Below are 17,321 nucleotides of genomic sequence, written 5' to 3'. Positions count from 1 at the left end.
GGGATAAGTCACCATATTTTAAATTCAGATCCGGTTACTAGTGATTGACTCATATTCTGTCAACCAAGGATAGTACGACACAATGCTAATCAGAAAGGACTGATCTGCTGTATAGGGTGACAATGCATACTATATTCTTTGTAACAATTGTTGTTTTGGACTGTTGCGTTAATGTATCAGACTTTAGTCTAACATTTTTTAATGAACAATTTGGAGAAATAGTTTATGCCAGGGTTTCCCAAACTCTGCCATTACAGACCAGATTTTAAGGATATCCATGCTTGAGTCCAGATGGTTAAATCAAATTGATTGAGGTACTAATTAGTCACCATGCTCAAGCATGGATATAACTTAAAACCTGGACTGTAATGGCGAAGTTTGGAAATCTCTGGTCTATGATCTTGAGACAACTTTGATATGGGCACCTTCCTGTTATACCACACCTACTTTCAAGTAGCTCCTTTCCCTCTTTTAGGCAATCACAAACTGGAACGGTCATACTAAATTCTGGACAGCTGAGGTATATGGAAAAGACGAAAAAAGGACCCAGAGATAATATTCATTCTGTATGATATTTTGGATAGAAAAACATTTTCTCCCAAAGACTGGTGGGTATGTGTCACAGAACGCCATTTAATATCATGGAGCATGTCAGAGAAAAAAATAGTACTAGATGTGGGAATATTTTTATGATCAAAGAAAATCTTATCATTTGTTATGTGCACATAGATATAATTAAGGCAACAGGATCACATACGAACATTTTATTTCATTGCAAATCAAATTGAAAATTAAACCACGTACAAAATGTGCTTTTATTTTCAATTTGAAAATGCAACTATTTGTCTCTGCATGACTGACCAATAAGTAATCTTGCCCTATAACCTGTGTGTTTTTTGTGGCCTGCATCACTACAGCTACACTCGAAGTACTTACAGACAATGACAGTGGGTTTGGTTCGACCTCAAGAAAAAAAAGGCCTGTGATTACGATATTCATACCTTCGAACACTTTAAAAGCTCTGATTGTATTTGCAGAGCTTCTGGCATCTTACACCACCATCAATACTGCGGCTGTTATTCAGGTGTACGGACAGTGCCTTAAGCTGGGTACACCGGCCGACATATCGGCTGTTCAATTGAACGGCCGATTTTATATATATATATATATATAAATATATATATATAAATAGTATTTATAGACAATATGTCTGTGAACAAGGGAGGGGGGCATGACGCGACCTACGGCCAGCTGGCAGATATATCTTTCAGGTGTGTACCCAGCTTTAGTTACCAACATGTCTCTATACATGTTTAAAAAATGCCATTAAATGTTAAACAATTAAAAAATTAAAATAAAGTAAAATACCAAAAAAACACAAATTTTGTTATGCTTTTATTAACTTAAGATATTACTGAATGACAAAGAAAAAAAATAATGAACCACAAGAGGCAATAGAGAGCTCTACTGTGATAGAAATGACTGATTAAGCTAGAGAAACATATCTCCCAACACTATAATCATTCTGGAACTGCAATTCAAAGCATCCAGACTAGCACTGCAAACAAGCACACAAAGCTTTTTTTTTCTTTTTCTTTCTATTTTACAGTACAGTTCTTTTGGTGAATGTGATGATGACCTTGAAAAAGATAAAAAAAAAAATTTCACACAAATAAACATGAGGAGAACACAAGGATCTCATCAGACATCTTCACAATACTATTATTTTTTCTCTCTCCTTCTATCTTTAAATTTCAGAACCAATGTTGCAGATGCTTCAGATTAGGGGTCCGGACTTGCTGAAAGAAGGTGCGTATTGTAGGATTAATCACACCTGTTAAGAAAAAAAAACATTTATAAAAACAAACTGTTATTTTATTTTTATGGAGAGTCTTTATATAGCAGCTTCCACCTGTGACTAACTATGGCCCTCATTCAGAGCCGTACGCTCTGAGCAGAGCGCACGCTCTGCATGAGGGCCGGGCTCCATTTTCATGGAGCGTCCTCCTGGACGCTCGTATAGCTGTGGGTCACCACCCACAGGCTATACGAGCGTGCATTTTGATGGCCGCGATGGTCGTGACCATCGCGACCATCGAAATTGCGAGCCGGAGCCTGCGGTTGAGGTTTTCAACCGCAAGCTCCGGAGTGATTTTGGCTCTATCAGAGCCAAAATCACTCCCACTGACATCACTAGTGATGTCAGTGGGCCGGCTTCTGACGGGAGGCGTTCCCGTGGGAACGCCCCCGTCAGGGAGGCACACCCCCGGCACGCCCACCAAAGGGGGCGTGCTGTCAATCAACATTGACAGCACGCCCCCTTTGATCGGACACAACGAGCGAAGGACTTTCCTTCGCTCGTCGTGTCTGGCGCATGCGCACGACGGAGCTCCCTCCGTCGTGCGCATGCTCAGTGCAGACCATCGACCCACTTGCGAGCGTACAGCCGCTCGCGAGTGGGTCTGAATCAGGCCCTATGTCCCATGATTTAAGAATAAGGAAAAGCAAAATTATATTTTCTTCCCTGGGTGTCCCTGGCACCGATTACAAGTGAGCAAGGTAATCAAGCAATGCTAAACTAATTAAATGCCTAAATGTTTGCTTAGCACACATATAGCTATATTTAGTTAACAGCCAAAGGAAACATCAGAACAAGACATAGCATTCACAACACGATGGGTATTTGCCTTATTAGCATATATAGTGTTAAATTTAACTTCATGTTAAATGGTGTTCTTAGAATACATTTGGAATGAATGACTGAGGAGGTTAAAAACTCTTCCTTCTATGAAGTAATTCTGTCTAGGAAGCATTTAATACTGAATGCTGTACACACCAATACAAATATAAAACTTCTGCATATGGTTGCTGCTGAAATCCCAGGGGTGTCGCAGTGTTTCGGAGGGGAAACATTCTGCACTAATAGATCACTAGCAAACAGAGAAACAAAATCTAATATCGTCTACCTTTTAAACCTAGCTACCACTTATGGTCCTTTGGTTCCCATGCGGCCCTCAAGCTGACAAAAGTTAATCTGTGTAGAGATCCTTATTTTTGCCAACCTCTAATGGTGGTGGTGGGTGAGAGTGGGGGAAGGGGTGCTGTTGATGTTCAGTGCAGTCAGGTGCGACATCAAGACATAATGCAGGAATGGCGGCTACACATACTGAGAGTGGCTGATCCTATGAGACTAGAAGTGATATTGATCCACGTTGTGACTACAGAGGCCGGACCTAGCCAAAAAGGAGGATTGGCTCCTTACCTTGACTCTAACCACCAATGCATTGTATTTACGTCCACTCCTCTCATCCCTGCCCTATTCAGTCCTCTGCTCATTTCTTGGACAGGCTGCTTGTCTGGTTCTCTTTAACAACAACAAAGCACTCAACAATGCCATATAATAGACATCGGTCACCTAAGGCACTATAACGTTCAGGACATAAATGCAGGCAATCACCATTGGCATATGCTTACCTGACATGAATGAAGTGATGACCTGCTGTGCCACTACTGGTTTCAAGCCTGGCACCTCTACGCAATTTTTGCCCACAACACGCCAAGGTAAATCTATCCTGTGCCAATGCCATGTCACCACCCAAAAATACTCCCATCTCCACCAGCTCTAAGATCCATACAACTCTCAAAGGGTACGCCACACCCCCCACCTAATTCACCCGGAGCGGTCAACCCCATAGTCTGACACTTGTATTGCATTCCAGGCAGCATAAAGCAGAGTGTCCGCTCCAATCACACACAGCCACCATTGTAGAGGCACCACAATATCCAGTGTTGGCTCTCCTCACACACCTACACAGTCACCCGCTCTCTTACTCCTACCTTCTAGGGCTGTTTAGTTTGTGGGCTGGGTGGCAGATGCCATACACATGCATCATCGCAATGCCCAAACTTTCCTGCTCTTTCCTTTCCTTTTGTTGGTGCTCTATGCACATGTGTGGCCATAGTATCTATGGTACCAGCCCGGGCTGTTATATGAGTGACAGACTATGACCACTTTAGGCTTTCAGCAAGCGATATACCTGCTTCACACCATATGAAACAGATTTTTCGCATGTCTATGCTGAATCCCTTATACAGTTAATCAGAGCTTTTTTGTGAATGCCACACTACTGAGAGCTTTTTTGTGAATGCCATACACTACTGAGAGCTTTTTAGTGAATGCCATACACTACTGAGAGCTTTTTAGTGAATGCCATACACTCCTGAGAGCTTTTTAGTGAATGCCATACACTACTGAGAGCTTTTTAGTGAATGCCATACACTACTGAGAGCTTTTTAGTGAATGCCATACAATACTGGGTGCATTTTTGTGATCACCATATAATACAGAGAGCATGCTAATGACAGCCATATGATACACAGCAGTTTTGAGGCTACCACACAATATCAGCTACTCAGCCCTAAAAATCCATTGTCAAAATGCAGAAACTTCTTATGGATAATTATAACAGCCCATTCAACATAACGGACACATATATATACATACACACACTAACTCCCTTATGCCCCCCCCCCCCCCCCCCCCCCCGCTATACTTACTTGTTGCTGGCCTTATTGTGAATTATATTTTCTCTGACCATCTGCATTAATTGCTCACCGTGCCATTGCCATTTACCAGTACCGTGGTAAAATATCTTGCTATGCCTTGATAGGAGGAGGCAGCTCTAACTACCTTGCACTGTAGCAATAGACTGCACAGCACTGCGCTGCTTCATTTATCTGCCAGGCATCTCAATACATCGACCTGCCACCGCCACTTCATGAACCTCTCCTGCAGACTGTCCATAGCGTTCCTAGGTGGCACCAGACCCTCCAACCCCTCCCACTCGCAGCTGCAACATCTTCCCACTTGCATCACAGTGAGTAAAAGGAATTAAAAAAACGTAATTTTAAATGCAATAGTGGCAAGTGGGTGAAAGGCAGACTAGGACCACCAGGCCCTAGACGATATTCATACCTTTGAACACTTTAAAAGCTCTGATTGTGTGTGTGCAAACATACAGGCTCAGCCCTACAGTTTGCGTTCCACTGTGAAGCGCACACCACCAAATGCAGCTCGATGGATGTGTGAGAGCTGAGTATATCACTCCAGAGACTCACAGCTTCAATGTGCTGCCTGTAATTGACTGTAGACTGTGGTAATTTAGCATTAGTATTATAATGGACCAAGTAATGTTCTCACAAACCAAGGAGTCAATCCTATTAGGTGCGAATTGCGAGATGAGAGTTGCAATTTTCACTTCGAATTCGCATACCGAATTCATTTTGCAATCCAATTAGCAACTCGCACTGATCAGTCAGACTGAATTCGCAAGTTTCCACTCGCACAAGAGATGGAAAGGAAAATCTTTATTTTAAAGTTAAAATGTGGGGACACTGTGCTGAACCCATTGGAAGTTTCTAATTAGCTTATTTAATCCAGTAATTACATGTCATTTTTTGAGGTAAAAAAAAAAAAAGTCCTCAAATTACCCCCCAAATCAACTTTTTCGTTAGTTAAACAGCAATATCTCTTAATATTGAAATAATCGTGGTATAATTCCAATCCGGGTGTGAGACACGTACTGGCCCAATGTTAATGGATTTATTGTATATCGAAAATAATATAGTTAGTAAGGAGGATGGGAGTTCAATTGTGTCAGTCAGTGAACCAGAGTGCTTTAAGAAAATGTATAAAACATAAGTTGATATTACAAGTATATACCTGAAAAATATATATTCTCTTCCAGCTTTATCAAAACAGAGTGCCTTTTAGCTGACAATCTCTTGAAGATACACAATGTTAATGTATATTTAACATAATTTATATCTGTTTTTTATACACCAGATTCTGTATATCAAGTGTATAATATAAGATATGGTAAGAACTTACCATTGTTATCTCTATTTCTACGAAGTCCATAGGGTTCTACAGGATACCTTGGGGTATAGGTGATGACGTCAGGCATCGGGCACCACAGAGTTAAAGTTTTGAGCCTACCAGGATGCACTGGGTCCCTCTCCAATACCCCGCCCCCGAGCCTCAGGCACTCAGTTACGTCACAAGCCATAGGCCAGAGGAGGAGAAAAGAGAGAGAAGAAAGTCTGGAACACACAAGAAATCACATTCTCACCAGAAGGAGATGGAAAAACCGGTGACCAGAGCCAAGCCCATCTGCAGTACAGGTGCAACAGGGCGGGAGTCCTGTGGAACCCTATGGACTTCGTAGAAATAGAGATAACATGGGTGAGCTCTTACTATATCTCATTTTCTACTTCAGGGTCCATAGTATCCACAGAATACCTTGGGGATGTCCCACAGCAGTATCCTTTAAGCTTCAGAAATAACCATGCCAATCCATCCTGCCAACGTTTGCTTAGTGGCAGGCCAACCCTACTTCCGGAAGCCATAAAGGACAAACAAAGAGTCAGACTTCTTAAAAGAAGAAATTTTTTTTAAGGTCCGCACCACATCCAAAGTGGCCTCACCAACTGAGAGGTCCGGTAAATTAAATGCCAGCATAATAATTTCCTCGTTGATGTGGAAACTAGATACCCCCTTTGGAAGAAACCCATAACGAGTGCGAAGCACAGTCCTGTTTCTATGAAAACTGAGAAATGGAGGCCGACATAAGAGAGCCCCCAATTCTGAGACCCTTCTGGCTGAAGCAATGGCCAGAAGGAATACAGTCTTAAATGGAGTCCAGTGGTTCAAATGGCGGTCCTTAGGACCACAGCCAGATCCCAAGGAGCCACCAGTGGAACAAAGGGAGGCTGAATATGGAGTACACCTTGCATAAAGGTGCGGACATCAGGAAGAGAAGCAATCCTACGATGGAACCAAACTGACAGGGAAGAAACCTGCACCTTCAGAGAAGCAAGGCGAAGACCATGATCTAAGCCCGCCTGAAGGAAAGCCAACACACTGGATATCCGGAAAACCCGAGGAGCATAGCCTCTAGGGTGACACCACTGTAAGTATGCCAAACTCAATGGTAAATTCTTGCAGATGAAGGCTTTTGAGCTCTTAGCATGGTGTTAACCACAGAGCTGGATAAACCCCTGGACCTTAAGAGGGCAGTCTCAACAGCCACGCCGTCAAAGACAGACGACCCAGGTCCGGGTGATGGCAAGGATTTTGAGACTACAGGTCCGGACGTTGAGGCAACAGCATCGGAGCGTCCATGGAGAGACTCTGAAGGTCCGAGTACCAGTGCCGTCTGGGCCACGCTGGAGCTATCAGCAGGATCGTGCCGCCTTCTTGCTTGAATTTGCGAATTATTCGAGGAAGATGGGAGAACGGAGGGAAGAGGTACGCAAACTGGAATGTCCACCTGACAGACAGCGCGTCCACCAGAAGTGCCTCTGTGTCTCTTGTTCTTGACCCATACACAGGCAGTTTGTTGTTGTGTCAGGAGGCCATGAGGTCTATCTCTGGAAGGCCCCACTTGTTCACCAGTAGCTGAAACACCTCCTGGTGAAGAAGACCACTCTCCTGGATGCACGTCTTGATGGCTGAGAAAGTCTGCTTCCCAGTTAAGACTCCTGGTATGAACACTGCCGATATGGCGGGGAGATTGCCTTCCGCCCAAGCTAAAATGCGAGACACCTCTGTCAGAGCCGCCTGACTGTGTGTCCCTCCTTGGCGGTTTATGTAAGCCACTGTAGTGGCATTGTCTGACTGTACCTGCATAGGTCTTCCGTGCTGGACATGTCTTGCTTGGAGAGCTTTGAAAACTGCCCGAAGTTCCAAGATGTTTATTGGAAGAGCTAATTCCGCCGGCGTCCACCTTCCCTAAAAGAAGTGTGGACCCGCCACTGCTCCCCAGCCTCGGAGACTGGCGTCCATTGTGAGAAGGACCCAGTTTACAATCCAAAACGGGCGCCCCCTGTTCAGGTGAGCAGACTGTAGCCACCAGGCCAGAGACCGAAGTATCTCCAGGGAAAGAACCATAGTCTGTGTCTTTATCCGCTGGGGCAACCCATTCCATCTGGAGAGGATCAACTTCTGCAAAGGTCTGGAGTGGAACTGGGCAAACTCCACCATGTCGAACATCGACACCATGGAATCCAGTAACCTCATTGCCGAGTGAATAGACACCCGGCGACTCTGCAGGCAAGTGCAAACCTTTGCCTGTAACGCAGAGATCTTTTCCTCTGTCACAAAGATCCTCTGATGATGGGGAGTCCAACAGAGCTCCTAGATGGATCATCCTCTGTGATGGCACCAGGAAGGACTTCTTCCAATTTATCAGCCAACCGTGATTCTGTAACACAAAGACTGTCAGTTGCAGATGGCGCTGAAGTTTCTCTGGAGACTCCGCCAACAACAGGAGGTCATCCAGATAGGGTAACAAGTGAACCCCTTGCGTCAGCAGGTGAGCTGCCATAACTGCCATAACTTTGGTAAACACTCGAGGCGCTGTGGCCAGACCGAAGGGCAGTGCCTGAAATTGGAAGTGGTCGTTGACCACTGCAAACCTGAGGAAACGCTGGTGCGCTGATACAATAGGGATATGCAGGTAAGCATCCTGAATATCCAGCGACACCATGAAATCCCCAGGCTCCATCACTAAAATGATGGTACGCAGGGTCTCCATCCTGAACAGAGTATTGGCCGGTAGGCCCAATTGGGTTTTTGTACCAGAAAAAGATTGGAGTAAAACCCCAATCCCCTCTGAGACAAAAGGAACCGGCACTATGACCCCAGCCTGGAGCATAGAGTGCAATACCTTTTTGAACTCCAGGGCCTTGTCCTGATTGGACTGAAGACCCGTGGTGAAAAAATAGCTGGGAGGTCTTCCCCTGGAAGGAGAGGGCATACCCCTGAGAAACTACTTCTTTTACCCAAGTGTCTGAGGTGGTCAGACTCCAACACTGGGCGAATTGAAGAAGTCGGCCTCCCACTTTGGGGTCCCCCAAAGAGAGGCCCGCCCAGTCAGGCTGAAAGCTTGTCGTCAGACTTGGGAGCAGGATGTCTGGTACTCCAGGCCTGCTTCTTCGGCTTTGTAGGTTTCTTGGCACCTGCCCGCCTCGGAAAGGACTGTACCCTGAACTTACCCTGAGTTCTATAGGGCCGAAAGGACGAAGAACCAGACCCTGATGGGGCCGTAGCCGATGGCAGACACGCAGACTTAGCTGCAGCCAGAGTAGCTACAATTTTGTCCAGATCAGGGCCAAAGAGGACTTGTCCATTAAAGGGCAAACCTTTCAAACTCTTCTTGGAATCCGCATCCGCTTTCCAAGAACGCAACCACAAGGTGCGGCGAGCTGCCACTGCTGCCGAGGAGATCCTGGAAGCAAGGAGACCTATATCCAAGGCTGCCTCATTAATGTATGTGGCTGAGTCTCTGAGACTACCCACTAACTCCACCTGGTCAGGTGACGAGTCAGTGTCCAGAGACGCCTCCAAGGTATCAGCCCAGCGCTCCATGGCCCTGGCCACCCAGCACACGGACATAGCCAGTCTGGACGCCCCCCCAGCAAGGGAATAAATGGATTTTAGACATTTCAAGCTTGTGATCCGTAGGATCCTTTAAGGGGACATGGAGGGCATGGTCAATGTAGCACTCTTCACTAGACGTGTGACATGAGAATCTACTTGTGGAGGAGTTTCCCACTTTGAGAAATAATTATCTGCAAAAGGGTATGCCACGGCCAAACGCTTTTGAGGCTGGTAACGTTTACCCGGATACTTCCACGTCTCCTCAAGATGATCCACTAGCTGACCAGATAGGGGAAATACAGTGGCATCACCCTCAATATCCTTAAAGAAGGCATATTTTAATTTGGTCACGGGGGGATCGTCATCCTCAATAACCAATACCGTACGGACTGCACGTATAAGGCCCGGTATATAGACTTTAGACTTCATATCTTTTGTACGGAAAGGCTCCTCGACAAAAATGTCACCGTTATCGGATGACACATCATCCTGATCATACTGATCAGTCTGAGACTGCAAAGGTCGCTTATGCGGCCGCAATGACGACTCCCCCTGTAACATGTCCGACAGGTGTTGCACCGTAGTGGATAGGGAACTAACCCACGCAGGCTCTTGTGCGACCTGAGGGGGCGACAGAGGGAGACTCTGAGGTACCACTAACTGTCTGGGGAACCCCTGTATGGGGGATGGCACCTATGAATGCTGTGAAAACCCCATCTGGAGAAACGCAGGGGGCTTCGCTAACTGGCCCACCAGGGTTGTAAGTGCCTTAGCAAAACAAGCCCAGGGAGGTTCCTCCACAGGTGCAGAGACAGCAATAGGACGTGAGAGTAGAAAACACGCCTTGCATAAGCCCTCAGAGTGCCCATCACCCTCCACCAATTGTACATGACATATGGTACATTTTGGATGTAGGGAAAATTCACGTTGACTGTCAGACATGATGAATGACACGGAACTGTACGTGACACACCTCACAGACAATACTTGTATAGTGAGGTAATAAACACCCTGCAACACTGCACTGCAAGGGCTTAAGCAGAGAAATAAAGTACAGGCAGCAGCGCTAGCATTAAGTCACATACAATGCAGAATAAACCCTGCACTACAGCGCTGAGCTCAACTACACAGAGTCTGGTAGGAAACAGCGCTGTCAGTACTGACTGTCCATGTTGTACACTCAAATGTGCAGCCACAGCTGCCAGAAACAACTTCAGGGGCCTTAACAGACCCCTCTCTGTACAGGTGCATTAGACTCCGAGCCGGGCACCGACGAAAACTGAGTGCCTGAGGCTCGAGGGCGGCGTATAGGAGAGGGACCCCAGTGCATCCTGGGAGGCTGAAAACTTTCATTCTGTGGTGCCCGATGCCTGACGTCATCACCTATACCCCAAGGTATCCTGTGGATACCCTATGGACCCTGAAGTAGAAATACCAACTGAAATCCCTTTATAAATATAAAATTAAATTGCAACATCCTTACTACAGTAACTATATTATTTTGGATATACGATAAATCCATTAACATTGGAAAAGTACATGTCTCACACCCAGATTGGATCTTAAGGTGCCTACACACATACCGATGTGCACACGATCAGCCGATGTGTACGAATTATGTATGATTTCCCTTGAAATTCTCCCCGGCAGCTCAGCACACAATATGCACACGATATGCTGTCCAATCTTCATCCGATCTCCTGCAGCCAGACTTTTTTGTAGTGCATTGTTCCCTAGATTGTCAGATCTGCTGTACTGCATGGCAGATCTGACGATGCGATGTGCGATCTGCGGGGGCGCGCATCGCATCGTGATCGTGAGTAGGGACTCATGATTTGGGCATTTTTTAACTGAACTGTCGTTCCAATGTGTCGGAATCGTCCAGATCGGGAAAAAATCTCTATGTGTGTGGGCACCTTTAAATGAAGAACAGACTGTCAAGTAAATCTTGAATAATAGGCACCTTATATGTGGAATTATACCATGATTATTTCAATATTAAGAGATATTGCTGTCTAACTCAATACACCATGCCATGTGACTTTGACGAACATGCACCGTACATGTGGGATTACAGTACGATTATTCAAATGCAGATATAATGGTGGAAATATTCCTTAGTACTGTGTGTGTGTATATATATATATATATATATATATATATATTGATAGGATCACTGGTAAAGAGGTCTGTGGCAGGTACATTTGTCCCAGATTCCTGTCTTATGTGTTCTAAACCCCCAGGAGAAAGTCTGCAGTGTAGCAGGCTTGAGTCTCGGCTTTTTGAAAATCCGGTTTGGGACCTGGGGGTTGTGGGTGAGAGGAGAGGGAGGGCTCCACCCACGGCCACTCCAGGTTTTGGTTCTCGCAGCCTGGTAACAGGCTTGTTAGTTTTCCACCTGAGAGTGGCCAATATAAGCCTAGTGTGTTTAGGGCTGATTGTCTCACCTGGGAGAGCAGACAGGGAGTTTGCTCAGAGACACTTGGATACCTAACTGTGAGTGTTATGCTGTGCTTTTGTTGCTGGCAAGGGCATTAGGCCCTGCCAGGTTCTGGTAGTGAGGGAACTACCTGTGAAGTTAGTGCCCCGACAGGGCTAGGATTTATATTTATGTTTTATGTTTTCTTTATATTTCTGACATTGTACAATAAAGACTGGCGCCGACCAGCTTGTACTTGCATCCAGACTGGTGTGCTGCTTCCCTGCTGCTGTGTGTGTGTGTGTAAGGGAGGAGTCCTCTACCCAGGAGAGGGACCCCCTAACCTAACTGTGTCACAATATGGTGGAGAATGCGGGCACCCACACACACTGAAGTTGCAGCAAGAGGAAAACTTTCCGTTTAAAAATTAAAGGGACAGACACCCAATTTGTGAGTGTGGAAATAACACTGTGTCCTTGGAGTTCCATAGAGGAAGTGTCAGCCAATGCTCAGAGAGGCCACGGTTCAGCTTCCAACTTACACCGCAGGACAAAATGGAGGACATTATTAAGGCGTTGCTCCAAGCTACAACAGCTCAGCAGGAATCTACCAGAGCTCAGCAGGAGACGAACAAACTTCAGCAGGAATCTACCTGGGCTCAGCAGGAATCCACCAGGGTGCAACTGTTGGCCTTGGAGACAGCCCAGAGGCAACAACAGGTCGCCGTCGAGGAAACCCGCCAGGCCTTAGCGGAAAACAGCCGGGCCTTAGCGGAAAACAGCCAGGCCATAAAAGAGGTGGTACAGCACCTGGTCGCCCAGCCCAGAGCTGTTAATACTGGTCCTCCCACCACCACTCACTCCGTACGAGCCAGTCACTTCCTCCAAAAGATGACTTCGGGTGATGATGTGGAGGCCTATCTCGCCGCATTTGAAAGAACGGCCGAAAGGGAGAGTTGGCCCAAAGAGCAGTGGGCAAGTCTGGTGGCACCTTTTTTGTCTGGGGAGCCACAAAAAGCATATTTTGACTTATGCCTGGCTGATGCCAAGGACTATAAAAAACTAAAACAGGAGATCCTAACTCGCTTGGGAGTCACCACCTTTGTTCGTGCCCAACGGGTCCACCGCTGGGAGTTCCATATGGACAAGCCTCCACGTTCACAGATGCATGACCTCGTCCATCTGTCCTCAAAATGGCTACAGCCCGAGACGCTGACGGGACCACAGATCGTGGAAAGGGTCGTGATGGACCGGTACCTGTGATCATTACCTGTGACTCTGCGCTTGTGGGTGAGCCATGCAGACCCTAAGTCCGCGGACCAGTTGGTCGAGCTGGTGGAGAGGTACGTGGCGGCTGAGGAGCTGATGAGTATGCCCCACCGAGCCCCGATGGCGCACCGGCGAACTCCCAGAGACACTGGTAAGACTGTTCCAGGGGAGAAGGGTGCTGGGCGGTGGGATGTACCGAAGACTGAGGGTGTAGAACCTGGAGACAGGCCTGCCAGGCCAGGAAGGTTCTTGCCCCGTAAACGACCAGACATTAATATGATTCAGTGTTTCCGGTGTGGTGACTTCGGCCATATTTCCGCTAATTGTTCACTTACAACTGAACCTATGCAATGTGATACTGCTCATGTCTACAACAGGGGGTCTTTCTTTGCACAGACAGCCTGTACGGCTGACCGGCAGGCTGAGACTGATAAGCACATGTGTGTACTCACTGTAGATGGCAACCGAGTAGAGGCACTGTTAGACTCTGGTAGCTTGGTGACACTATAAAAGCTGAGCTGGTGAACCCCTTGAGGCATACAGGGAAAACTGTTGGCGTGACCTGCATACATGGGGATACTCGATATTATGTTACTGCCGAGGTGAACATCGAGACACCATGTGGCTCAGCTATAGTTTCTGTGGGTTTGGTGCATGGTCTGATGTACGATGCAATATTGGGGAGAGACTTTGCTCACTTCTGGAAATTGTGGGAAAGCCGTTTTGTTCCAGAAGTGAACAACCCCGGTCCACTTGAGAAGGTTGTCGACATAGTGGAGGAGGGAGTTTCTTCTGAGTCAGAGTTATTCCCTTTTCCTACTATGGTTGGCGAACTAGAGAATGCGGAGCGTGACGGTGGCCCGCCAACTGATGTGCCTCCCATTGAGGTGGGAAGTGTTGTTGGGCCAGGTGATCGTCTGCCTGATTTAGAGGTCAGAAGAGAGGTCTTTGCCGTGGAGCAGTTGAATGACCCTACTTTGGTAAAAGCCAGGGAGAATGTAAAAGTAGTTGATGGTAAACCCGTAGACCCTGATAGTCCTTTGTCCTATCCCCACATGGCAATGTGTCAGGATTTGTTATATCAGGTGACTAAGAAAGGGGAAGATATTGTGGAACAACTAATAGTTCCCAAAGCCTACAGAAGAACAGTGTTGGATCTGGCCCATGGTCATATAACGGCAGGCCATCTAGGGGTAGAGAAAACCACTGAGCAAATAATGCAGAGGTTTTTCTGGCCCGGGCTTCATAAAGAGGTATCTGACTTTTGCGCATCCTGCCCTGAGTGTCAGTATCATGCTCCCAGACCACATTTTAAGGGTCCACTAGTTCCATTGCCTATTATAGAGGTGCCGATAGTGAGAGAGCACCTGAAACAGGCTCAACAGGCACAGCAGAGGGTATACAACCGCAATGCTCGGTTACGCAGCTTTGCTCCTGGGGACAGAGTGTTAGTGTTGGTTCCCACTGTGGAAAATAAACTTTTGGCTAAATGGCAAGGGCCCTTTGAAATCTTAGAAAGAGTGGGACAGGTCAATTACAAAGTTTACCAGCCGGGGAAAAGAAAGCCGGAACAGATATACCATATAAATCTGTTAAAGCCCTGGAAAGATAGAACGGTACTGTCGGATGTCCGAGCCCCTCCAGTAAGTCCAGGGCCCTTAGTTCCCGAAGTGACAGTGGCAAAAACCCTGTCGGCAATTCAACAACGAGAGGTCAAGGAATTTCTGGTTAGAAATAGGGTGCTGTTCTCTGACGTACCTGGGAAAACCTCAGTCATTAAACATGACATCATCACTGACCCAGGGGTTAAAGTTAATCTAAAGCCCTATAGGTTACCAGAAGCACCAAGAGCATCGGTGTCGAATGAAATTAAAAATATGCTAGAGTTAGGGGTTATTGAAGTATCACATAGTGAATGGTCAAGTCCCATTGTGTTGATTCCAAAGCCCGACGGAGTGTGCGTTTCTGCAATGACTTCCGAAAGTTGAACAGTGTTTCAAAATTCGATGCCTACCCGGTGCCACAGTGGAGAAGGAGGGGTTGGCCATAAAGTGGGCGTTACAAACTTTAAAATTTTCGATGGAACACAGGCCAGGGGGCCTGTTGTTTAAAGCAGACGCGTTGTCACGCGTTCATTGTTTGGGGGCTTCAGTTGTTCCGTCCCATAGGTCGAAACAAAGGGGGGGGATATGTGATAGGATCACTGGTAAAGTGGTCTGTGGCAGGTACATTTGTCCCAGATTCCTGTCTTATGTGTTCTAAACCCCCAGGAGAAAGTCTGCAGTGTAGCAGGCTTGAGTCTCGGCTTTTTGAAAATCCGGTTTGGGACCTGGGGGTTGTGGGTGAGAGGAGAGGGAGGGCTCCACCCACGGCCACTCCAGGTTTTGGTTCTCGCAGCCTGGTAACAGGCTTGTTAGTTTTCCACCTGAGAGTGGCCAATATAAGCCTAGTGTGTTTAGGGCTGATTGCCTCACCTAGGAGAGCATACAGGGAGTTTGCTCAGAGACACTTGGAAAACCTATCTGTGAGTACTGTGCTGTGCTTTTGTTGCTGGCGAGGGCATTAGGCCCTGCCAGGTTCTGGTAGTGAGGGAACTACCTGTGAAGTTAGTGCCCCGACAGGGCTAGGATTTATATTTATGTTTTCTTTATATTTCTGACATTGTACAATAAAGACTGGCGCCGACCAGCTTGTACTTGCATCCAGACTGGTGTGCTGCCTCCCTGCTGCTGTGTGTGTGTGTGTGTAAGGAAGGAGTCCTCTACCCAGGAGAGGGACCCCCTAACCTAACTGTGTCACAATATATATATATATATATATATATATATATATATGATAAACTATATATATATATATATATATATATATATATATATATATATAAGATAAACTATATATACTTTTTCTGAAGATCGTTTAATCATATATTTAGATATTTAGTAAAGGCATCACACACAGCGTATTTTAAATTTATCTAATATTTCCTTCTTTCACTTTCTAAATTTTACCTTAATTTTCGCTTTTTTATTTACATATACAGTACATATTAAAATGTTGTTATATTTTATATTTTAATGATTAGTGCACCACAGTTGACACTTCCAATCCTGTCCTTTCATTGAGAGCCTGTTATCAGTCAGACTTTCTCTGGTCTAACCACCAGTTTTCTCCATAGATTGTGTCTGCCTAGTTCAAGAGAGACACCTCCAATACCTTTCCAATTTACCTGGAAACAGAGCCGTAATAGGGCACAAATGCGCCCTGTGACGGTATTTGCAGCACTGACCAGAGCATCCTCAGGACTCAGCTGTACAAGCTGCCTGTCTGGAGTGCCTAAAAGAATGCTCAGACGACGCTACAGCAGCAATCCTGGCTGCAGGGTGTCGTTCCAGGCAGGGCCGCCAACAGCAGCGCCAGGCCCAGGTGACATGGCCTAACTGCAGGAGGCGTGGTCACACACCCTTAGAAAAAAAAACAAGAAAAAAAATCAGTCCGGCAAACAGTCAATGGGGGAGCGATCAGCGTGATCACTCCCCCTATAGGCATAGGAGACTGCTCCGGCTGCTGCTTTAGCAGGTACGAGCAGTCTCCCAGTGCAGCCCAGTACACAGCAGCGTGTGCTGGGCTGCTGTGACATAAGAGGGAGGGGGAGCGGTGCCGGACCTGGGCCCCCGCCGGGCCCCTCCAGCAAGCCCGCGCCTGGGTAATTAGTACCCTTTCGGCGCCCCTGGTTCCAGGCACCCTGCTAGCCAGAAGTAAGGGCCGCGGGGTACCGATGGTGCCTGAGCTGTGTCTGGCAGCACCAGTCACACACCCCTAGTCACAGCCCTGCCTGGAGATTTCAAACACCCGTAGGGGTCGTTATGTCCTCCAGTGTCTAAAATGATTTCGGGACAGACGAGCAAATTTGCAACATAACACTGTCTCCATTTGATATTATCAGTTTGTTTCTCTTTGAGCAAACAGTTGGTAATAAATACCTAAAGCTGGCCATACACGCTACAATTATCGATGCGATCCGCCTGATATTGGCGGATCGCCCCAATAATTGTAGCGTGTGGGGGGGCGACCAAGAGTTAAATATTGCTCGGTCGGGCATGCCGGATTGGCGCTAGAATCTCAACAGCAGTAGGAATCCCATCCGCTGACATCTTGAAGGTAATTATTAGGGTTAGGTTTAGGAACTAGGGGA

At 46.5% G+C, this 17,321-nt stretch overlaps 1 protein-coding gene across 3 annotated transcripts in view; it reads right to left on the bottom strand.

Moving 5' to 3' along the window:
- Positions 1–1,396: 1,396 nt before the first annotated feature.
- MOV10L1 (Mov10 like RNA helicase 1) overlaps positions 1,397–17,321 on the bottom strand; it is a 165,832-nt gene continuing 149,907 nt past the window's right edge. For all 3 annotated transcript variants that reach the window (XM_088457605.1, XM_088457606.1, XM_088457608.1), the window contains one exon: positions 1,397–1,834. In XM_088457605.1, the coding sequence (XP_088313731.1) occupies positions 1,825–1,834 (10 nt within the window). In that variant the 3' untranslated portion in view covers positions 1,397–1,824. The remainder of the gene's footprint in view (positions 1,835–17,321) is intronic.

The sequence above is a fragment of the Taudactylus pleione genome, unplaced genomic scaffold (genome assembly GCF_031769625.1).
Source record: "Taudactylus pleione unplaced genomic scaffold, aTauple2 ptg000041l, whole genome shotgun sequence".
In the NCBI taxonomy this organism is placed as follows: Eukaryota; Metazoa; Chordata; class Amphibia; order Anura; family Myobatrachidae; genus Taudactylus; species Taudactylus pleione.
Note: the sequence above shows the minus strand (reverse complement) of the source record. Positions and strands in the feature narration are given on the sequence as shown.